The 25073-nt window shown below is 33.6% G+C and overlaps 1 protein-coding gene across 1 annotated transcript in view; it reads right to left on the reverse strand.

Annotated features, from left to right (window-relative positions):
• The window catches only part of RGS21 (regulator of G protein signaling 21), a 51793-nt gene that overhangs the window by 21543 nt on the left and 5177 nt on the right, over positions 1-25073 (reverse strand). Inside the window, exon 2 of the mRNA XM_025366740.1 lies at positions 2154-2224. Within this exon, the coding sequence (XP_025222525.1) occupies positions 2154-2164 (11 nt within the window). The 5' untranslated portion in view covers positions 2165-2224. The remainder of the gene's footprint in view (positions 1-2153; positions 2225-25073) is intronic.

The raw sequence follows: 25073 nt of genomic DNA on the forward strand, positions 1-25073 counted from the left end.
GTCCTTTAAGGACAGACAGGTTTTACTTAAGCCAAAAGCAAAAAGGCATATTCCATGAAGATCTTTTTGGATATAAAGGAGTATTTATAGAATGAAGGTGTTTACATAAATAATAGCTATTTGTATTGTCTTCATTAATGTAGAGAAACAGTAAAAGAAAAAAAGCAAAGTGGGGGAGATGGTGTAGAACCAAGGATAAAAGAAAAATTCCTAATGTTTTGAATTACAGAGAGAGGCTAAAATGTTATAGATATTTGATAGATATAGACATGGAATACTATAGATAATAGAACTAGGGATATGGGCATATCCTAGTATTAATCAAGGTCCACAAAATGCTGACATTGTTTTAAAGAGAAGAAATTGCCCATCAGCTCTGAAGGAGTACCTCTGCTGGTATGTAACAATGCCTCGAATGCCCTCAGTTCATTCCTTCAGAGCCTATTTCTTATCCAGAAGGTTACATTTTGACTATCTGAGATGTTGAAAGAGTTGGAGGTAACACAGCATTTACTTTTCAGAAATTAGGTGAAATGTAACTATTTTAAGGAGTAATGCTTGTTTGTTGCCAGTTAAAATAGTAAAATTTGGGGTTTCTTGTAATTCTGTGGAAGAGCAAATTGATGGTATCTATGAATAAACTAAATACATTATTTATAATAGCACCAAAATGCACAACTATGTATTGGATGTTTACAATGTATACCACATTGTGCTAAGCATATGATATACTTTATTTCATTTAACCTTGAAAATAATAGTCTGTTTTATTCCAATATTACCAATGAGTAAAGAGGCTCAGAGATACAAATAAGTAGTGCAATATTCCACAGACAGTAATGGCCAGAGTTAGAATTGAAACACAAGTGTGTCTGCTTTAACCCAGATTATTTCATACTTCTTAAATAGATAAGTTAATACATATATGTTTGTACTTAATTCATGTTTTATAACATTTATAACAACTATCTGAAAAGTTATTTTTTCTGCAATAGAGATTTATCATACTTCATAGAAATATTATTTTTCCTCTAAATAATAGTTAAATTGTGGTAACTGGCTGCTCAATTGAAAGTTTACACGAAACAGAGATTCTTAAAGCTTATACACTATCAGATAAAAATAGGGCATTTCTTATGGTAGATGGGAGTAAGAAATATCATTTTCTGTTTTTAAAAACTGTAACTATATACATGTTAAGAAAGAAATCTATTGAATAAAAGTTGGGGAAAAAAGAGGGTGGTTGATTTTAAACTCTACTGACTTGGTTGACTTTTACTTGATATGTGCTATCTGAAAAAAATGGACAATGGCCACTCCCTCATTTCTTTTTTTCTTCCTTTTATTGAGTTTTAACAGAAGTTTTGTCTGGCTCTTTTCATTTCTGTGTATATTTACTGTAAAATTGTGATGCATAATCAGAGTAAGGTTTTGTTTGTGTATGATTTGCCATGAAAAGTCACTGTGTATCTGAAGCCAAAATTACACTTAGTATTTCATGGGGTTTTGGCTGATTTCCTTTCTATTTTCTTCATTAAGCAAGTGCCATCAAGGCCAGCAGTACCCATATTATATGTCCAGAGAAGAGCCAGGCCAGATGGGAACTGCGTGAAAGCTACCAGTTATCTTGCTAATTGTGCCAGCTAGAACCAGTTGTATTGCATTAAAAAATGTGGAATCCAACAACTTAGCTGTTCACACTCAATTAGCAGTGTGCTGGAGAATGGAAAATTCAAGCAAGGAGTCCATGTGCTCCAGGAAGTGACAGCTGCTTCCTTACCCAGCCCTTAATATCCATGTAAAAATTTTCAATAAACATTGTGATAATAATTTTTGCAAGGATCATGTATATGTTATGTCTCTAATCCATCTCCTAATTTTTAAAAAAATTACATAAAGAAAGCACAATGGTCTCTCTCCACTTTATAACCTTCCTTTAGCCCACATAAAGAATAAATTGCAAAAGTAAACCACAAATTCTTGATGTTTTCGAAAAGAAGAAATCAATAGAGAAAGGAGAAAAAATCAGGAAGAAAGACAACAATTAGTGTATATATCATAAATGAGGGAAATAAAACATCGAGACTAAAGAAGACTCAAGTGTTTCATTTGTACATCTTCGGAGATAAAAATAGCTGGAAACGGCAACTCACTTCACTGGCATTTTTCGTTCCACTGTCTGTCACAGATGATGCCGAGTTTCTCTTTCTGACTGATCTTCAAGCTGAAGGTAATGTGACAGCAGGAACATTACAATTAGTATGCAAATACCTATCCCCTGGGTTACAAATTGGCATTCTTTAAATCCTGCTATCCTCAGCTTTTTTGTTTTTGTTATTAACTTTTCATTGGTCAAAGCACTTAAACTTCTAAGTAATAAATAAGTCTGAATAAATGTGACATTTCTCTGACTCTATGGCATAATTGAAATAAATTCCATCTGAAAGTTTGTTGTCTGAAGTTCATATTCATCTGCTTATAAGACAACTATTGTTCACAGGAGGTTAAATCAATATATATTAAGATATACATATTTGATATATATATAATTAATATTCACCTTTGAGTCTTTAATCTGCCTAAAAGATCATTTTGTTTTCCTTTGTTCCTTGATTTTCAGAAAATCTGAGGAAGGCTCTACATTTAATATACTTATCTTAAACAACTATATATGTTTAAGCAATTTTATTCATGAACTAAAATGTTCTAATATAAGACATTGCAGTTTTCTTTGAAATTTATGCAGGTTTTATGGCTTAATAACATATATTTCTCTCTTTTAACCATGGATGTCATGTCATTTTATGCCAATATTTATGCAATGCAATGTTTAATGTAATAAGGCTAATATATTTATCAAAACAAAGACCATATATTGGCAATTTTAATTATAGTCAAAGTTTTATAACTTCATGCTTTGTCAAGCTTTTATCTCAATGTAATACAGTTCTTTGGTGGTAAAATTCAACTGGTATGTGTTTATGACCCTCAATGTCAATTAAAGACTATTGAAAGATTGACAGTTTTTCAGGTGGGAGAAAGGAGTCAGAAGAAGGTAGAAAATGTTCTTCTCCTTGACTTAGCATGGAAGTACCCTAGTTGATCTATAGAAATGTTTAGTATGAGTGGCCCTGGACTAATGAAACTGAGAGAAGTAGAAGAAATGACCTAAAAAGTCGGTGCATCATTAAGAAGGGAAATCATCAATTAGCTCAATCCCTTTTGTTAATTCAAGCTCCATTAAGTAATGTTCTTATGATAAGCAAAAACTGAATCATTAAACATATTTTGACTTTTTGTTTTGCTCAGGGGGGATAATGAAGTATTCATTTTATAATATATGCTTGAAAATAGTACAGTTTGGAAAATACACTGTCAAAATTTAAAGACCCTCTTGGTAAAACAAAAACATGCACAGTCTTTAAGAAATAGGAGCCAGGGATAGGCTTACTTTATATTAAAACAAAAATTTAAATTTCTATTTTGAGTTTAGTGCAATTGCAAGCATGCTTTTTCTCATAAATCCTTCCACAAACCACAATTATTACTTGTTTAGTGTGCACTTTCCATTCCTTTCAATCTTCTTTTCATTGTTTAAAAAACAACTCAGAATTAGATTTTATTTATCAAAATAAATCATAATACAATGAGCAGGTGAGGAAATAAGCTTTCTTATTAGGTGGAATGATGCTTTATAGCATTCAATGTATCTTGACAAAAGAATGCCATATAGATACTGTTGGGACATCTAAATACCATCAGTTTTCAGTCCAATGAGTTTAGGCTCCATTCTCAGAACTTATGCCCAGTGTGATAAGCTAAGTATACAACCCTCCCCTGAAAAGATGTCTGTGTCCTAATGCCTGGAACATGTGAATATAGTACTTTATGTGACAAAAGAGAAGTTGATTATCCTAGATTATCCTGGTGGACTGGGTGTAATGATAAGGGACCTTTTTAGAGGGGAGAAAGGAGGGTTAATGTCTAGTAGTAGGATATTTCAGGATGAAAACAAGATGTTGGAGTGATGTGAGTAAGGGTTAAGAGTCAAGGAATGTAGGTGGCCTCTAGAAGCTGAAAAAGGCGGGGAAAGAGGTAGTCTCCTCAAAGCCTCCAGAAGCAGCTGGCCATGCTAATACTTTGATTTTGACCCAGTGAGACTGATTTTGGACTTCTGGTCCTGATATGGGTTGGCTGTGTCCCCACCCAAATCTCATCTTGAATTGTAGCTCCCATAATTCTCAGGTATTGTGGGAGGTACCTGGTGGGAGCTAACTGAATCATGGGGGCGGTTTCCCCCGTACTGTTCTTGTGGTAGTGAATAAGTTTCATGAGATCTAATAATTTCATATGGGGTTTACCCTTTTGGTTGGCTCTTTCTCCCTTGTCTGCCGCCATGTAAAATGTGCCTTTCAGCAGCTGTGATTGTGAGGCCTCCCCAGGCAGGTGGAACTGTGAGTCCATGAAACCTCTTTTTCTTTATAAATTACCGAGTCTCAGGTATGTCTTTATCAGCAGCATGAGAACAGACTAATACAGGTCCCCTGGACTCTGAGATAATAAATGTATATTGTTTAAGCAACTAAGTTGGTGGCAGTTTTTTACAACAGCAATAGAAAATGAATACATCTAGGGAACTCTCCTCTTCAAAACCCTCCTTAGAAGAAGGGAGGTCAATAATAAAATAGGCATAAGTTTTGAGTCAAGAGTAACAAGCTCATATGCAAATATGGATTCTTCATCCTGGACAATAACCTTGACCTTTCTCAGTCTCTTTGCTACTGATAGTATTGATAATACCTATCTCACAAAGTTACTGTGTGAAACTGAAAGAAAATATAGCAAGCCAATACATCTTACATAGGATTATTTATATATGCTTATTTATTTTGTTTCTTTTCTCCTCATTTGACATTCACAGAACCATGGTTAAGATAATAATATGGGAGATCTTATGGACAATACTGTCGTGCAATCAATGGGAATTTCTGTGGAAAGATATGAGATTTATTCTGCAATATTTTAAAATACTTGTACAAGAAATCATAGATAGGTGCTGTAGGAATTCAAAACTTTAATCAGACAGTATAAAATTGGTCATTCTGGATAATTAACATGATGAGAGTATGTGTGGAATAATTGGAAGACTGAGAGGCAGATGGGAAAGTTAAAGATTATGTTTAACTCCATAATATATATGATATATATAAACATATATAAATATATAAATTTTATTTGTCAGTTACAAAATTAACTAGTTTAAAAGGTAAAGGGGAATTAGCAGAATCATGGAAGGTATTTCTTTTTATTTTCAGTTTATGGGTTAAGTTCATGACACAAATTATACTCGTAAACCACTTTAGAGCTGTAATATTTTTGGAAACTGGACTCTGCAGTCAACTTTCTAGTTTAAAAAGTAACATAGTTTTTTTCTCCTTGAAATTGCAAAACAAAGTTTAAGAACATTTTTAAAAAGTATGGTAAACTGTTCCAAACATGAGAGAACAAGGGTGGCGATAGATGGATGGAACAGTAAACATCAGTGGTATTATGTCTCAGCAGAGGAGATGGGGTTAAGAGGGTCAAAGGAACAGATTTCAAATCTGGTAACTTGAAAGAATGGTGATTCCACTCATGATCATGGCAATCAATTAAAAAAACAAGGTTAGGAAAATCAATACATAAAAAAAGTTTAGAGATATGTAGAACGTTTAGACACAGTTTGCTTAACTTTCCTGTCAGAGGTCATAGTAATTTTATAGGCATATTCAAAGACAATATAGAGCATTTAAATCTACATGAAACCCCTCTATTAACCTAAGAAACTACTGCTATTTATACTTCATCATTAAAGGTAGGATAAAAAAATTAATAAGAATTTAATTCTGGTACTTGCATAATTTAAGCAAAAGTATCATATTTTATCTTGATACAAGTGCTAAACAATGTTCATTAAAAAAAAAATGCTGATTTGATTGTATGACATCCAAGTGAGAATGTCATGAAAGATTTGTGGAAAAAACACCATAGCAGTTAAAATAATTGAGCATTTTAATCAATAATAGTTAAAATGCTTCAGACATATGTGTCAGAAACTTTCTGAGCATTATCTCTTTGGTTATTATTCAATGAGATAGTCAATATTTTTATTCATATTTTAAATATGAGGAAACTAAAACTCAAAGAGGCGAAATAACTTGCTTAGGCTTGTATAACTAGAAAGGAGAAGGGCTGGAGCAAGATTGAGTGGGGGCAATTTGGTATTTAAGTGGTAGTGATAGTTAAATCTGTTAGATTTAGTTTAACAGGTGAAATGACAGAGAAAAACGGAGCTGAGAACTGAGGGCTTAAATGTTCATTTATTCAATAAATATTTAAATACTTTAGTGACTGCTGAATGTAGAGTAACACTTATATTTTAGGAATAGAAAAGGGAAATGAACTAGGGATGAAGATTTAATGCAATAAGCCAGAGAAAAGCTAAGGGTACAGAGTGGCATGGAATTTCCTTTAAAAACACTGTTCACAGCCTTTTGGGAAGAAGAAAGAATGCTCAAGAGGTCAGATGACAGACAGGTTAAGGAGAATGATGAGTGATAAAATACTGTGAAATTTGTTAAGATGGTCTCTTGCACAGGTCACAGCAAAGGAGATCAACAAGAATGAGATTAGATGAGCAGGACAGTTCACCACAAAATCACACTGATTGTTATTTGCCCATATTATGTTTCTATTCAAATTATAATAGGAAAGGAAAGATTAATTTTTTTTTTTTTACAATTGTCTTCTTAGAATTGTATAATAGGGTTATATAAGTGGTTTATTTTAGGACTAAATAATTTAAAAGTTAATTTTCTTTTTATAAACAAATGGGAAAAGAAAATTATATTTTCTTGATTCTGCTTTGCCTCAAGTTACTGCTATATGAGGTTCAATTTATAAAGCAATGAGCCTGAGTTGTGTATGGTTCATCAGTTATTTCTGAGAGCAATTCTAATGGAGAAGTTAGAAATGTTTTGAGCAATGACAATACCGCTGAAATGTGTCTGATCTCCCCAAGTGGCTGCTTGGAAATATAACGCTCATTTGGATGTATAGTTCTTAGTATGCTTGTTGATAAATTGGTCGCATTACTTGCTAGTCACTCTTCGTGACTGTATGTCCTAAATGTATTTTCTTTGTTTTCTTAGAACATGTACTGTCATTGATAGTTAAAGAAATATCTGCCTTAGTAAAATAAAATATTTAGAAGTTCAAGATTTCTGATGTAAGTAAAAATGTCTTTTGTTATGTTTTGAAAGTGAATAACATTTTTTCACTTTAATGAATTCATATACCTCAATGAATTAATTAAAATTCTAGCATGATAGATATAAAAGTATTGTATAAATTTAAAAGTCAGCTTTTTGGGAGGTAGAGAATGTTTAAATTCACATTGTGATCTCATAGTCATCATCATATTTGTTATCATTTGCTCTGTTGCAATTTTCCTTTACTGTAGCTGAATATTTTTAGAACACAAAGATAAATAATCATTTAATTGACCCTTTCCCCTGTGTTTTACATTTCTGTGTTGCCATTGTGTATACATAGCATCTGTTAAACTATTCTTCTGAGCTAACCTTTCCTGTCTTTACTGTCTAGTGAAGACCTCAGTATTCAATGCAAAAATATGCAAGGCAGAGTAGCAGTCATGGGAGATATTAATAAAGCTAAGTAATATAATTTAAAAAAGTATTTTAACTGAAATGTATGTACATCCTTAGCCAAATTTTTATTAACTTTTTTAACAAAAACATTAATAAGAAATTAGCTCAATGGAATGCCACAGTCTAGGTAGTACAATTCTATTAAGTAATACCACCGTCTGGGTAGTGGAATGTTGACATACTGAGAGGAACGATTCTTTATAAATTCTAGCATTTTAAAAATGTACAATTTTTGAGATGGTACTAAGATTGTCTTAATATTTTGGGACACTGATGCCTAATAAAAAATGGAAGAAACACAAATTTAAGCTATATGTATCTACTACATCCAAATACTTAGGGATATTCAACCATTCATTTTTTTGACAGGTTAAATGGGTTTCTCTTAATATGTAGATTATTGCTGAAATAACTCTCTCTTAAACAGTATAAAGAAGGCAGGAAGTCATCTAATATGTGCATTGCCAGGAATCAGACAGTAACCACGTCTTCCATTGAATTTATCATTCTTAGACTACTTGAGCCTTTTATTTTATTTTATTTACTTTATTTTATTTTATTTACTTTATTTTATTTTATTTATTTTTTAGACGGGGTTTCACTCTTGCCCAGACTGGAGTGCAATAGCGCAATCTCAGCTCACTGCAACCTCTGCCTCCCGGGTTCAAGCGATTCTCTGGCCTCAGTCTCTCAAGTAGCGGGGATTACAGGCATCTGCCACAATACACAGCTAATTTTTTGTATTTTATTTATTTATTGTTTTTGAGGCGGAGTCTTGCTCTGTCTCCCAGGCTGGAGTGCAGTGGCACGATCTCAGCTCACTGTAAGCTCTGCCTCCTGGGTTCACGCCATTCTCCTGCCTCAGCCTCCTGAGTAGCTGGGACTACAGGCGCCCGCCACCACGCCTGGCTAATTTTTTTTGTATTTAGTAGAGACGGAGTTTCACCATGTTGATCAGATTGGTCTCGATCTCCTGACCTCAGGTGATCCACCTGCCTTGGCCTCTCAAAGAGCTGGGATTACAGGTGTGAGCCACTGTGCCTGGTCTGAGCCTTTTAATCATCTAATTAGTGGTGCTTTAGGCTTGGCTTATAGACTGGTTACAGGAAATTCGGAAACGTCATACGTGTATTAATTTTCGATTAATTGATTTTTAGACAATATGCTTTACACGGAGAACATTACACAGGTTGTTAATCTGGATGCTATTACAACAAATATACTTCGTTCAACAGCAACTAAAAAAATTTATTTTTGTTGATTTCTGGCTGCTTACCTAGAAGTCTAAAATGCTGGCCTGGTAGTATGTAAACTGTTTTTCTAAAACACAGGTGTTTGTGTTTTTGTTTTCCCTCTCAGACACACTGACTGCCTGGTATTCCCTGAAAGTTCCACTGTTTTATAACTATTTCTGATCTTGAAATTTCTTCTACTTGGAATTCTTTACCCAGTTTTTGTCTTCTTTAACTTCTCAAGGCTTAGTTTAAAAATTATCCCTTCTTAGAAGCCTTTGGTGTTCTCCAAAGAACCAACCTATCAATAACCTTCAGCTGGTAGCATTGTGATGTTACTGATTATATATTTTCTACTGCAATATCCAGTGTTCTGGTCTTTTTTCTTATCCAAGGTAGAGATACAGTCTTGTACATCTCACAGCGTATGGCATGGTGCCTAGCACTATATGAATGTCCGGTGAATATTTGCAAAATGAATAAATGAAATGGGTAGGTAGAAAAACAATATGTAAAACTAAGGAACATACTAAAAAAAATGAGTAACCAAAAATGAGGAAGAGGTTCTTTAGTAAAATTATTGACAGTGATCTCTATTAGTAAGCTGCTATCATGTGCAACACACTGCATACTAGCTTTAAAGAGAATATCTAATTTCATTCTTTTAAAAATTCCAAGATTCTCATTATATATGTGAGAAAATAAGCTCGGATAATCATTTCCTTCTTCCCAAAAGTTACTTAGTTTTAGTGATGGAGAAAGGATTCAAACAGGTTTAACTGATTCCAAAATCCATGTTCTTTCACAATTTAAAAATTCAAATTATGTTCATCCTTTGCTGCAACAAAAGAACAAAAGTAGCAAGCTTTATCCTGATGACCTATGAAATGATTTTTTTAAGGGAAGCTAAGCTCTGTGAGGATAGTACAATGAACAGGTTTATTCAGGATCATACCTTAATACTGTTATTTGTAGGTCCAGATATGGTGATAAATATTTAATTAGAAGAGTATATGAAATACATGTTAAAAAGAGGATTTGTGCAAACTCATTAGGCAGTCTTTCAAGCTTTGTAATGACATAAGTGGCAAGTGGATTATGGTTTATTTTAAAAGACTTGTCAATGCAGTCTTGTTGGGGGAAGGGAAAGAAAGTGGAGAAAGAGAAAAAGAGAGATGGAACACATTCTTTTGCAGATTTAACAAATGATTTCACATGCTTCATGCTGTTTATTCTGTGGGATTGTTCTCTTAGCTAAATATACACACTCATAAATACCACATATTTCCTACTGTCTGTTTAAACTTTTGCAACTCATTCTTTATTTTCAATAGCTCTTCTCTCTTCAGCATCTGTGTTTTTTTTTTCTTTTTGTCCCAAATTTCTCACATATATTACAACACAGTTCAGAGGCCTCTTTTTAATTTTATCAAGTTTTTAAGCTAGCATTAGAAGCAATGTCCAGTGACCTTCGATGGTATAACTTTAAAAGTATACTGTACTCATTGTCCTATGAAAAGATCTAATTCTTCCTGAAATAGAATTCAATATAGAATCCCAATATAGAATAGATTAGAATAGAACAGAATAGAATTCAATTCTAAAACAAAAATGGAAGACTGTTAACGGAAAATACTTCATAAACTGTATTTGATCTTGACTGTAATAGCATATAACTATTTATTATCTCTTCTTTAAAGGTGATAACCTAAAGTGAGCATTAAGATTTTTTACTCATAGTTACATGACAAATACACTTTTTAAATTAGTAACTGCTGGATATGGAATTGAAGCTCGGGTATCTTTAAGTCCAAATATACTTTCTACTACACTTACATTGAAAAGTTCACTGTCTAGAAATGTAGCCTAGATTAGCAAAGGCATGCAGACCCAAAGGCAATGCTATGTATACATCTTTTTATAATCATGATGTCCTTAGAGAGCCATATGTTAAACTTTTTCCAAAGGATTAATAATTTTGAATTAAATTTTAAGTCATACAACATGTTTTACTTTTTTCAGCTTTTAATTTTGGCATAATTATATATTCACAGGAAGATGTAAAGACAGAACAGAGAAGTTTCAGACCCTTTGCGCAGTCTATCCCAGTGGTTGGCATGGTTTGCATCTTATATAATTATAGTACAGTAACAAACCAGTAGTTGACACTGGGGTGTATGTGTTTGTCCTTTGTCATTTTATCACATGTGTAAATTTACATAACCACCAATGAAGTCAACATACAGAACTATTCCATTACCTCAAAGATCTCCCTCACGTTATGTCCTTATAGTACCTTCTCTGTATCATCCCTAACCCCTGGAAACCATTCATCTCTTTTTCTTTTTTGTTATTTTGAGAATATTATAAAAATACGATCATACCACACATGTCCTTTTGAGATGGGCTCTTTTCAATCAGCATAATCTTCTTGTGATTAATCTGCATCATTTCCCATGTGAATAGCCCTTGCCTTTTTATTGCTGAGTAGTATTTCATAGTATGTGTGTATCACTGTTAATTTAATCATTCACTACTTAAGGACACTTTGCTTGTTTAGGGGTTTTGATCTATGACACACAGAGCTGCTATGACTAGTGTAGGTATTTGTATAGACATACATTTTATTTATCTGGATTAAATGTGGAGGATTACAATTGATGGGTCCTATGGTAAGTGTGTGTTTGTATGTGTGTTTGTGTGCATGTGTGTGTGTGTGTATTTAAGAGACTGCCAAACTATTTTCAGAGAGACTATCACTTTATATGCTACCTGCAGTGTATGACAGGTGCACTGTTTCTGCATCCTAATGAAATTTTTGTTTTATCATTAAAGACATTTTTATCTGTCCTAATAGATAGGCAGTGATAACTCATTTTGGTCTTAATTTTAATTCCCTAACAGCTCGTGATGTTGACCCTCTTTTTATGTGACATTTGCCATCTATATGTTCTCTTCAGTGAAGTGCCTCTTGTATTTTACCTTTTTTACTAATTGTTATTATTATTTTTAACTGTTGAGGTTTTATTTTTTTTATTTAAAATTATTTTTTAGAGACATTTGAGTAGGAGGAGAGTATCTTGCTCTGTCACCCAGGCTGGAATACAGTGGCATGACTGTAGCTCACTGACTGCAGCCTTGAACTGCTGGGCTCAATCCATCTTCCTGCCTCAGCCTCCGGAGTAGCTAGGACTACAGGCGTGAGGCACAGGCTCCATTGAGTTTTGAGAATTATTTATGTATAGTAGGCATGATCACTTTATTAGATACGCAGCTTGCAAATATTACTTCCTAGTATGTGGTTTGCCTTTTCATTCTCTTAGCAGGCTTTTTCGTAGAACAAAGGTTTTTAATTTTGGTAAAATTCAATTTATTGTTGTTTCTTTTATTAATTGTGCTTTTGATGTCATGTCTAATGACTCTTCCCCAGGTCCTAGATACCAAATACTTTCTCCTGTTACACTCTAACCATTTTAGAGTTACATTTAAATCTATGATTCATTTAAAACTATTTTTTTAAATATAAGGTGTGAAGTTTAGAACAAGGTTTGTTTGTTTGTTTGTTTGTTTTTGCCTATTGGTATTCAATTGACAGTTTGGCAGGGATTAAATTTTAGGCTGAAAAACATTTCCCTTTATAATTTTGATGGTATTGCTTCATTGCATTTTTCTATCCAATCTTACTGATTACTGATCCCATATAATTCTCATTTCTTTGCATTTGTATTACTGGTGTTATGAGATATTTTGATTCTGTTCCTTTACATGGTTCTTTTTTCATTCACTAGGTTGATTTATCTTTTAAATATGGAGCTTTATGTTCTTCAGATCTGGGAATTTCTCTTTCATTATTTTAAGAAATAATTTTCTCCTTTCAATTCTATTTTTCTGTACTTTATGCTTATCAGTTAGATCATGAACATCCTGAATTTTACTTCTTTATTAGTAATTTTTACCATGGTAAACCCTCAGTCTGTCTAAGATTCTACTTCATTTTCCCCGTTGTAGTTTTTTTGCATCAAATAATTTCCCCAAAATTGAAAAGGATTTCTATTTAAGACCGTTCTCTAAATATCTTAATTATTGTGGATATATGCAATGTTCATTTGTTTAACATTACTTTTAAATGGTCTCAAGGGAAAAGAGATAAATACATTTTCAATCTTCTAACAAAAGTAGAGACCCCTGTATCTAAATTTTGAAAAAATATTTAAAGTAGTAAATATTTCAAAATGTTATTTTTCTAACTCATGATTTTCATACTCTTCTAGTATTTTATCAAATACCTGTACCTTAATTTTTAAGTTACTCTCATTGTGCCACTCATTAGGTTTTTAAGTATGTCAAAGTTTTTGAATAATATGTTTTAAAGTCAGTTTAAATTACACACAGTCTTATTGATTGATTGATTGATTTATTGATTGATTTATTTATTTAGAGATGGAGTCTTGTTCTGTCACCAGGCTGGAGTACAGTGGCACGATCTGGGCTTACTGCAACCTCTGCCTCCCGGGTTCAATCGATTTCCCTGCCTCAGCCTCCCGAGTAGCCGGGACTACAGGCATGTGCCACCACGCCCGGCTAATTTTTTGTATTTTAATAGAGATGGGATTTCACCATGTTGGCCAGGTTGGTCTCAATCTTCTGACCTCATGATCTGCTCGCCTGGGCCTCCCAAAGTGCTGGGATTACAGGCGTGAGCCACCACACCCAGCCACAGTCATGTTTATTTTTATTTTTTTAATTTTTTAAAATTTATTTATTATTATTATACTTTAAGTTGTAGGGTACATGTGCATAACGTGCAGGTTTGTTACATATGTATACTTGTGCCATGTTGGTCTGCTGCACCCATCAACTCATCATTTACATCAGGTATAACTCCCAATGCAATCCCTCCCCCCTCCCCCCTCCCCATGATAGGCCCCGGTGTGTGATGTTCCCCTTCCTGAGTCCAAGTGATCTCATTGTTCAGTTCCCACCTATGAGTGAGAACATGCGGTGTTTGGTTTTCTGTTCTTGTGATAGTTTGCTAAGAATGATGGTTTCCAGCTGCATCCATGTCCCTACAAAGGACGCAAACTTATCCTTTTTTTTGGCTGCATAGTATTCCATGGTGTATATGTGCCACATTTTCTTAATCCAATCTGTCACTGATGGACATTTGGGTTGATTCCAAGTCTTTGCTATTGTGAATACATCAAAAAGCTTATCCACCATGATCAAGTGGGCTTCATCCCTGGGATGCAAGGCTGGTTCAACATTCGCAAATCAATAAACATAATCCAGCATATAAACAGAACCAAAGACAAGAACCACATGATTATCTCAATAGATGCAGAAAAGGCTTTTGACAAAATTCAACAGCCCTTCATGCTAAAAACGCTCAATAAATTCGGTATTGATGGAACGTACCTCAAAATAATAAGAGCTATTTATGACAAACCCACAGCCAATATCATACTGAATGGGCAAAAACTGGAAAAATTCCCTTTGAAAACTGGCACAAGACAGGGATGCCCTCTCTCACCACTCCTATTCAACATAGTGTTGGAAGTTCTGGCTAGGGCAATTAGGCAAGAGAAAGAAATCAGGGGTAATCAGTTAGGAAAAGAAGAAGTCAAATTGTCCCTGTTTGCAGATGACATGATTGTATATTTAGAAAACCCCATTGTCTCAGCCCAAAATCTCCTTAAGCTGATAAGCAACTTCAGCAAAGTCTCAGGATACAAAATTAATGTGCAAAAATCACAAGCATTCTTATACACCAATAACAGACAAACACAGAGCCAAATCATGAATGAACTTCCATTCACAATTGCTTCAAAGAGAATCAAATACCTAGGAATCCAACTTACAAGGGATGTAAAGGACCTCTTCAAGGAGAACTACAAACCACTGCTCAGTGAAATAAAAGAGGACACAAACAAATGGAAGAACATACCATGCTCATGGATAGGAAGAATCAATATCGTGAAAATGGCCATACTGCCCAAGGTAATTTATAGATTCAATGCCATCCCCATCAAGCTACCAATGCCTTTCTTCACAGAATTGGAAAAAACTGCTTTAAAGTTCATATGGAACCAAAAAAGAGCCCGCATCTCCAAGACAATCCTAAGTCAAAAGAACAAAGCTGGAGGCATCACGCTACCTGACTTCAAACTATACTACAAGGCTACAGTAACCAAAACAGCATGGTACTGGTACCAAAACAGAGATATAGACCAATGGAACAGAACAGAGTCCTCAGAAATAATACCACACATCTACAGCAATCTGATCTTTGACAAACCTGAGAAAAACAAGAAATGGGGAAAGGATTCCCTATTTAATAAATGGTGCTGGGAAAATTGGCTAGCCATAAGTAGAAAGCTGAAACTGGATCCTTTCCTTACTCCTTATACGAAAATTAATTCAAGATGGATTAGAGACTTAAATGTTAGACCTAATACCATAAAAATCCTAGAGGAAAACCTAGGTAGTACCATTCAGGACATAGGCATGGGCAAAGACTTCATGTCTAAAACACCAAAAGCAACGGCAGCAAAAGCTAAAATTGACAAATGGGATCTAATTAAACTAAAGAGCTTCTGCACAGCAAAAGAAACTACCATCAGAGTGAACAGGCAACCTACAGAATGGGAGAAAATTTTTGCAATCTACTCATCTGACAAAGGGCTAATATCCAGAACCTACAAAGAACTCAAACAAATTTACAAGAAAAAAACAAACAACCCCATCAAAAAGTGGGCAAAGGATATGAACAGACATTTCTCAAAAGAAGACATTCATACAGCCAACAGACATATGAAAAAATGCTCATCATCACTGGCCATCAGAGAAATGCAAATCAAAACCACAATGAGATACCATCTCACACCAGTTAGAATGTCGATCATTAAAAAGTCAGGAAACAACAGGTGCTGGAGAGGATGTGGAGAAATAGGAACACTTTTACACTGTTGGTGGGATTGTAAACTAGTTCAACCATTATGGAAAACAGTATGGCGATTCCTCAAGGATCTAGAACTAGATGTACCATATGACCCAGCCATCCCATTACTGGGGATATACCCAAAGGATTATAAATTATGCTGCTATAAAGACACATGCACACGTATGTTTATCACAGTCATGTTTATTTAAAAGAGAATTTTTTTTTTTTTTCAGATCACTTACAACTTTTAGATCCAGAAACAAGGGAGAAAATAAATTCCACAAAATTTTCATGGCTACATACAGCCAGACATTAACAAGAATGTAGAGCTATTATTTATTGAGGGCTTCATGTGTTCTATTATAGTCTTTCTTAAAGTAGTCTAGTTGAGTAGAGCCAGAACATATACATCAACCATAGGTTTGAGTTACTACCACATACACAAACACTGATACAATCTACTACATCATAATCACCTAATTAATTACCAAAATACATCTCAGTGCCACATTCCCAACTATTGCACAGATACACTTGGTTACCCCTCAGCTCATCAAACTCAAAGTGTCTAAAACTTAATTCATTTTCCATTGTCTATCATTCAATCCTTATTTTTTTGTTTTGACTTAACTATACTTGTAGTCACTGAATTAAAGGCTTCAGAGTTATCATTAACATAACTTCACATGAAGATAATGGCTTGTCACGTCTCATTCAGGTATCTCTCACATTTATCTGTAACTCTCCAACTCCAGCAACATTCCTTGTCCACGCCCTCACTTCTTAGTGATTAATGCATCTCTTAACTAATTGTACTGTCTCCAGATTCTTCTCCTTCCAATCCATCCTACATAACTTAAAAGAGTCTTAATGAAAAACATAAGATCTCTTTATTTTTTGCCCTAGGATCTTATATGCCTCCGTCGTTTACCAAATTGTGTGTAAACCTTTTAAGATGACTTTCAACATCTGCCAAAATCTGGTTTTAACCTGATTTTCTAGATTTTATTTCAAAGTTTATTGGGTCAAAGTAGCTTCTACTTTAGGAAAATTCTTCCCCTCCCCCCCACACCCTTTTTGAATTCTGAACCATTTTGTATATCTGTCAGTATTTTAAACTCCCTCTGAAATTGACTTAACTTCACCATCTTTAGTTGTCTAAATTCTACCCATGGATTTCAAAGCTTTGCTTGCATGATTTCCCATCTGTGATCCACAGAACTGGAAACGATGCCTTGCTCCTCTGAACTTTCATAACACCTATTATATGCTTTATCACTTTCTATCTTGTGTACTTCTGATGTGTGACCATGTCTTGTTTCTCCTTTTAGACTTTTTATTGCATAAGGGTAAGTTAAATATTTATTCAGCTTTAAATTATTCTCAATGCCTAGCATATTACCTCATATATAATAACAATGCCAGTTGATATATAATATTAACAACAATGTTGGATATAGAAATATAAAATGTTTAAAAATTTATATTTTTCTTCCTCCCTCAACCTTTAGGAAGCCCTTCACCACATGATTTTAGCTTACTATCAACATGCATACAAGATGAAATTTATCACTGAATTAGAGTACTTCTGTTTAAATCAATAAGCTTATATACCTATTCCTACTTATAATGTGAAAAAGGCAAAGAATATCTGTTCTGTGTGTGTAGGTTTTTGGGGCCTGGAGCATGATTTTTTTTTTTTTTTAACTTTTCCCTGCCTATGCTGACCTTCTTTTCTCATCTGTACTATTGCCTGAGGCAGTAAGATTATAGCACAAAGATTTGACTACAGTTTTATATTAATTGCATGACACACCTCATTTGAGAAACGTCTCTCTTCTTCATAGAATCTGTGAAACTGCCTTAGTACTTTAATTCCTTTGTTACAGATATTCTTGTAAGTTAGAGTAATAGGTCATTATATGTTTTTATTTTTCTTATGTAAGTCACAATTTACATAGATGCCCCTTTTCTCTTAATAATAAGCAGAGAAATTAAAAGACACTTCCATATTTTATTCTTTTCAAAAATAGAATCAGAAATAGTCAAATCAGAATAAGAAATAGAAAAAAAATATAGCTTTGGTAGTTAATCTCAGAGAAACAGCCTAGGGAAGCAAAATTAACAACGGAATGAAGTATAACTCTGCTCATAATGAAACTAACATATATCCAAGGAAAAAAAATGAATAGGTAATTGAATTTTATGCTCATACTAGTGGGATCAGTTCTATATATTTTAGATACTCAGTATCACTGAATTCACTGAGGTGTTGTCGATTTATTTCCAGGTAAACCTGACAATATCAGACACTAAAGTCTGTGTAATATCTTTTAATATTAAATGTGTGATTTATTGTATCAAAAAACTTATAACCTACATCATTATGAGTGATACTAACTTCCCTGATTCTCTTCTTGTCATTTAAAAAGAAAAAAAATGCTCATGGAATTGTAAAGTTGATCTATGGGAAATAATTTTAAATTGTGTAACATTTTAAAGGAGTAAGTTAATTGAATTTAATCGTATTTACAATATGAATGTATGAGACTTCAATATCAAGCTTTAATATTTCTATATCAATAAATACGATTCTTGAACATAATAGCTATCACCTACAAATTATTTGGTGATTTATTTAATCAATCCTCTATTAAACTTAAGGGTTATTTCCCCTTATCCACTATTGTAATACTGTGATTGATATCCTAGTGTACACATATTTTGTACATATATAGTTATATCAATGTAAATTCTTAGAGATGAGATTTCTAGATCAAATTTTATGCACAATGTATATTTTGATAATTATTTCCAAACTTCCCATTAGACACACTTTACCAATTCGCTTTTGCAAGTCCTATTTCTCTAAACTTTTCCAACAGTGAGTTTTTATCATTTGAAATAAAAGTCTTTGCCATTTTGATTAAAGAAAGTAATATAAAGGCCTAGCATAGTTGATGGCCTGTTTTGTAAGATTCTTATCTGAAGCTTGGAAACATTTAACTTAGAAAAACATAATAAACCATAGGGACAAATTATTAATTCAATCACTAACATTAATTCAACTACTAAGCGCTTAACAAATAATAAAATCAACAAATTTCAGGTAACCATCTGTGTTTAATTTTTATCTCTAATTCTTATACCTCTTATCCTGTAAATTGAGCTAATACATTTTACATATCAAATTAGTATTAATTCCAATAGTCTTATATCATACGTCTGTCCCGGGCCGCCCTCAGAGCTGTGCCCAGCCTGGCATGCATATGTGATGGTTAAGGATACAGTTAAAGAGTCAATCACGCGTGTCCACAACAGAGACACGCGCAGCCTTGTATGCCTTCTTTTTAAAAGTTGAGAATATAGTATTCATTTTGCCTATGGGATATTGTTCACATTGCCAATTACATGGATTTTACTTATCAAAGTAAAGACAACCGTATTGATTTCCACTTTGATCAGACAATATGACTTAAAAATAATAAGCATTTCATGAGAAATTATAACTCTTCAATTGCTATAGAAGTCAGAGTATTTTTTGCCATGTTAATTGATTCCTCGTGTCATCATTTTGTGCATATAACAGGGGATATAACTGACTTTCTTTATTTACTAAATGCTCAGTTTGTTACTTACTAGAACTTTGCTTTCCAGATGGCAAATTCTTCTAAGAATGTTTTTTCTGGTTGGGAGCAGTTGCTCACGCCTGTAATCCCACAACTTTGGGAGGCCGAGGTGGGCGGATCATGTGAGATCAGGAGCTCGAGACTAGCCTGGCCAACATGGTGAAGCCTAGTCTCTACTAAAAATACAAAAATTAGCTGGTGTGGTGGCACATGCCTGTAATCCCAGCTACTCGGGAGTTTGAGGCAGAAGAATTGCTTGAACCCAGGTGGTGAAGGTTGCAGTGAGCCGAGATCGTGACATTGCACTCCAGCCTGGGCAACAAGAGCAAAACTCCATCTCAATAAATAAATAAATAAATAAATAAATAAATAAATAAATAAATAAATAAAAAAAATAAATGTTTATTAAAATGCAATAATCTTAAATCTTATAGACTTTTGGGATTTAGCGTTATTACTAGTTTTTTACTTTCTGGATTTCTTGTATGATTTGTGTATTTTATAATCATGTTGCTAGAATATTTTGTTGTCACTTTTTTTTCTGATGCTTTTTCAGAGGCTATTATCATTGTCCTGAACTCTGCACGTTTTATACTGCATTTATTTTCTTTTTACTCATTGCTGTTTGCCACTCGGTAACACCCATATCCACCTCTTTATTAAGATCACATGCTGTTTGGGTAATTCGTATAGCTTCTTAGGTCAGTTAAATGTTTAACAATTTCTCTGTTATTCGATGCACATTGAAAGAGTTTATGTGCTTCTAGACATTCTATCATTATTTTTGAAGGAAATGGCTGACTTCTCTAAGACTCACTGAAAAACCATTTTATTAGAACATAAAGCTGATTCGTCTGCTATCCTTGACAATACTCTAAAACAGGATAAAAGAGCCCTAGAACCTGTGTATATTAGAACTTTTTGGAGAGCTCTTTTGAGTTCACTGTCTCTAATATTAGAATTATGCAGATCTGTACATTAATTTATTGCCATTCTTTACCTACTATGAACAAGTGGCTAGTACAATTTATATCCTTGTACTATCATTTAAGGCACATAAAGATACTACTTCCAAAGTTTGGGAAGAATATTGTGTTTGAAAACAGTTGTGTGCATTGTAAATACAAGCTGAGTTAATACATATTGCATATAAAATATTTTTTATTTTGACAGGACTCTATCATTGTGTGCATTTTCATACTCTAAAACTGAGAAAATTGTATTTCACTTTGCATATTCAATTTCTTGAATTTTACTCTTTCTTGGCTTTTATGTTGATTAGGCAATATGACAAACGTAATGAGTACACACATAAGTACTTTTAAGTTTATGAAATATTTTCCTTATGTCATTCAAAGTTGTTAAAAATAACTTTGAGGTAAATATTATTAACCATATTTTTTAGGTGTGCAATTTGTCTTACGTAAGTCATAAAATTAGCAAGCTGTAGAATTAAAATTTGAACACATTTTGTTTAGCCGTTTTTAGAGAGTCTAATTTGGCTTCTTTCTTTCTCTATCCAGTTCAGTAACGCTGAATACAACCCCATTGTTTATATGATAATGGCTTAATGTATTTTAAAATAACTACTATGTAATTAAGTGGTATAACATAAAAAGAAACATCATTATTTTAAAGTTATGTCAAACCATTTTACAAATCTAGTACCACAAAGGTTACCTAGATTTGTTTGTCCTTAGAGACAACAGTCCCTGCATATTCCTTATACTTAAGTTGTAATATTTGCAGGATCCATAGCTTTCATGTATCAATTATGAGTCATAGAAGAGCCATATTTTATCTTAATAATGTGAATAATTAAAATAATTCCTATAGAATACAACTTCTGTTTTGCAAGGTAACATACAGAGATCCATATTCTTTCTGAAGGATCTGTCTCCAGTTAATCAAATAAAAATTCTTGTTAGTATCACAAGACAATTTAAAATTAGAAAAACTCACAAACTGCATCTGACAGAGGTCTAATGCCCAGAATCTATAAGGAACTTAAATAATTCAACAAGAAAAAAACAATGCCGTTACAAATTTGGCAAAGGACATGAGCAGAGACTTCTCAAAAGAAGACATGCAGCCAACAAGCACATAAAAAATTCTCAACATCACTAATCACTAGAGAAATGCAAATCAAACCACTATGAGATGCCGTCTCACACTGGTCAGAATGGCTATTATTAAAAAGTCAAAAAGTAACAGATGTTGGCAAAGTGGCAGAGAAAAGGGAACACTTATACATGGTGGCAATGTAAATTAGTTCAGCCTCTGTGCCATGCAGTTTGTAGATTTCTCAAAGAACTTAAAACAGAACTACCATTTGACCCAGCAGTCCCATGACTGGATATTTACCGAAAGGAATATACATTGTTCTACCAAAAAGATATATGCACCCATATGTTCACCGTAGTACTATTCACAATAGTGAAGATGTGTACTCAACCAAGATGCCCATCAACTGGGTAAACATAATGTGCTTCATATATACCATGGAAAACTCCACAGCTATAAAACCAAAACCAAATCATGTCCTTTGCAGCAACATGGATGCAGCTGGAGGTCATTATCCTAAGCAAATTAATTCAGGGACAGAAAACTAAATGCCTCCTGTTCTTAGTTATAAGTGGGAGCTAAACATTGTGTCCACGTGGACACAAAGATGGGAAAAATAGACACTACCTATTGGGTACTATGCTCACTACCTGAGTGATGAAATCATTTGTACACCAAATCCCAGCATAATGTAATAACCTAAAATAAAAGTTGAAAAACAAAACTAAAATAAGATATTCAAGACAGATCATCCTCATTCCCAAGGATAGTGGAAATTAAAAACCAAGAGAAGAGGCCAAGATTTAACTATGTTATCACCAAATGGATTTTTATAGCTTAAAGAGTATCACCGTTCCAGCCTTCTCTCAGACTCACCAATTTCCTATTTTTCAATTAAGCTTCTGAATGATTACCATGTAACTAAGACATTTGTTAGCCTGGAATGGACTTTGTAGGCTTGCCTTTGATGGATTCAATGCAAAAATTTTTTTACAAAGAAGTTAGAAAGGATAAGTGGTGTTTAATAAATATCAATAAAGCAAATGTATTTTTTTTCTATGGATGGAGATTTTTTACTGCCAAAATTTTAGAATTATGTGCATGTGTGTGTGAGTGTATCATACACACATTCCTCTGTGAATACTTTTGGTGTTTTATGTGCAGATTTCCAAGTGCAACATAATCTTTATTTCATTTTTTTCCAATGTGAAATTCACATTGAAATAAAATACTATTCCTAAGGGAACAAGAAGTCGTGTTCTTGATACTCAGCTCAATTCTACAACTACTGCTATATGAAATTGTTGTTAAGCTCAACTGCCAATGCCTTATCTTGCTGTGAAACAGATCTCTTTCAATAGAAAAATCTAAACAAGGAAAATTTATATGTAAATGTAAATCAGTATTCAAACTGAAGTGAAAATTCTCCTAATGAGAAAATTGTTTAAGTATCTTGTAGAATTGGTCATTCTAGAGTTTCATTAACTTAATTTCAACTAAAATATAACTAAAGATATTGTTAGTAACAAGACCCATTGATCCTTTAATATTAAAGAGAACTCTTTATGCTGTTTTTATGAAGTTATGACTGTAGAGAAATAAACATGTGTCTGTGGAAACAGTTAATAACGATTACATGTATATTATTTCCATCTATATTTAGTTACTTATTTGCTCTTCTTTATTAACTGTGATATTTCTTAGGGATGAACAATGAAACATGATGTAAACATTTACATAAGGCAAAATTCATTTTTTAACAGTTTTTTTTCCTTACAAACAAGTTTTTTGAATACATTTCTTAGCATAATACTTGAACCTGTCTAAAGAATAGCCTGATTTATAATCTCTGGGCTATGCATTTATATGACTTGGAACTTTAGGTTTTTTTCTTTTCTGAACCTATGCATTCTACTACTTAGATCATCTTAATAACTTTTTGAGTAATCTTCAGGAAATTTATACACATCACTTTCAGGCTGATGGTTGTTCAGTCTTCACCTGCAGTTCAACCCTTCTTCTGAGCTTCTTATCATTTCCATTGCCACTTAAAATCTCCATAAGCATCTAAGTATCTATATGCTCATCGGCTTTGCCCTCTATCCACATGTCTCCTTCTAAAACTTTTTTTACCAGTCAATTTTTCAATCATCTACTCAGTGACACAAGCAAATCTGGGAGTCATTTTTCATTCGTCCCTCACTCTTGCCATTATCTATTTTCTTCATGTTATATATTTTCTTCATATTTCCTGATTTATTCATTTCAGTTTCTCTTTACTTTCACTAGTCTATTACAACTTTTGCCTAACATTCCTGCAACAGAGCCTTAAGTGCTCATCTGGCAGCTTCTCCTTCCTTTCTAAAGGCCATACTCCATAATGCAACAGGATTCATCACTCTGAAAAGCAAATCTGAGGTTATGTAGTTGCCTGAGCAGATGCCATGCAAATAAATGGAATTTCCTTCACAGCCAAACTTTATGCAAAGGCAGAAAGAGGCAACTGTGTTTCTGGGGTAAAACGAGGAGTGACTACACTTTCTTCATCTCAAACTTCTCTTGTTGCAAATCTAACACTGTATCTGCAATTTCCATCTTCCTCATCCTTTGTGTCAATACATTGAAGTCTCTTTTAAAAACACAACACTTATTTTTTTAAATAAACTATTTTGGAATAGGTTTAGTCTTACAGACAAGCTGCAAAGATGATATAAAATCTAGATAGATGCTTCCTCCATTCCCTCCATCCCCTTAATATTTTACATTATCATGGCAGGTTTTTAAAAACAGAAATCAACCGTGGTATATTACTGATATTTAAACTCCGAAATTTATTCAGATTTCATCTAGTTTCCCACTGATTTCCTCTTTCTACTTCAGAATCCAATCCAGACTATCAGGGAATTTAAATAATGCTGATTTTGACAGAGAAAACGTTTTTGCAGTTATTAGAATCTTAGTTTAAGACAGTTTAAGACACCCTTTTAGAAGGGTGAACAAATAGGACAACAGGCAGTGAAATTTGGGGAGATGGTGTTGGGGTGTTGAGTGGTGTGCTGTAGCATGGGATCCTGGCTGGAGGTGTCTGGCATTACTGGAAGAGCTTGGGAAACCAGGTAATGCCATGAGGAGACTTGATTTAGAAGATACAAATTAAGGGGGTTGTTAGAACACATAATGGGTTGTTAGAAACAAACATTTCAGTTGTAAGTATGTTTGAGAATGTTTATTGATTACATAGAAATGGATACAATCATGAGTCCAACCTCAAAATGGGAAAATAATTGTGGAAGTAAATGAAAGCATATGTGCCATTGATTAGAACTGTGAATTTGTAAATTTCTTCCTAAGAGAGCCTTCCTGTGGCATTTGATGGCCCTGTTGGTCTGGGAGTTTGAAAAAAATATTCTGAGGTTTGGAACAATTAATTTGATTGATTAGATTGATCATTTCCATGATAGGGTTTTTATTCTGCAGATACAAAATTTATAATGAACTT

This window comes from Theropithecus gelada, chromosome 1 (genome assembly GCF_003255815.1).
Source record: "Theropithecus gelada isolate Dixy chromosome 1, Tgel_1.0, whole genome shotgun sequence".
Classification (NCBI taxonomy): domain Eukaryota; kingdom Metazoa; phylum Chordata; class Mammalia; order Primates; family Cercopithecidae; genus Theropithecus; species Theropithecus gelada.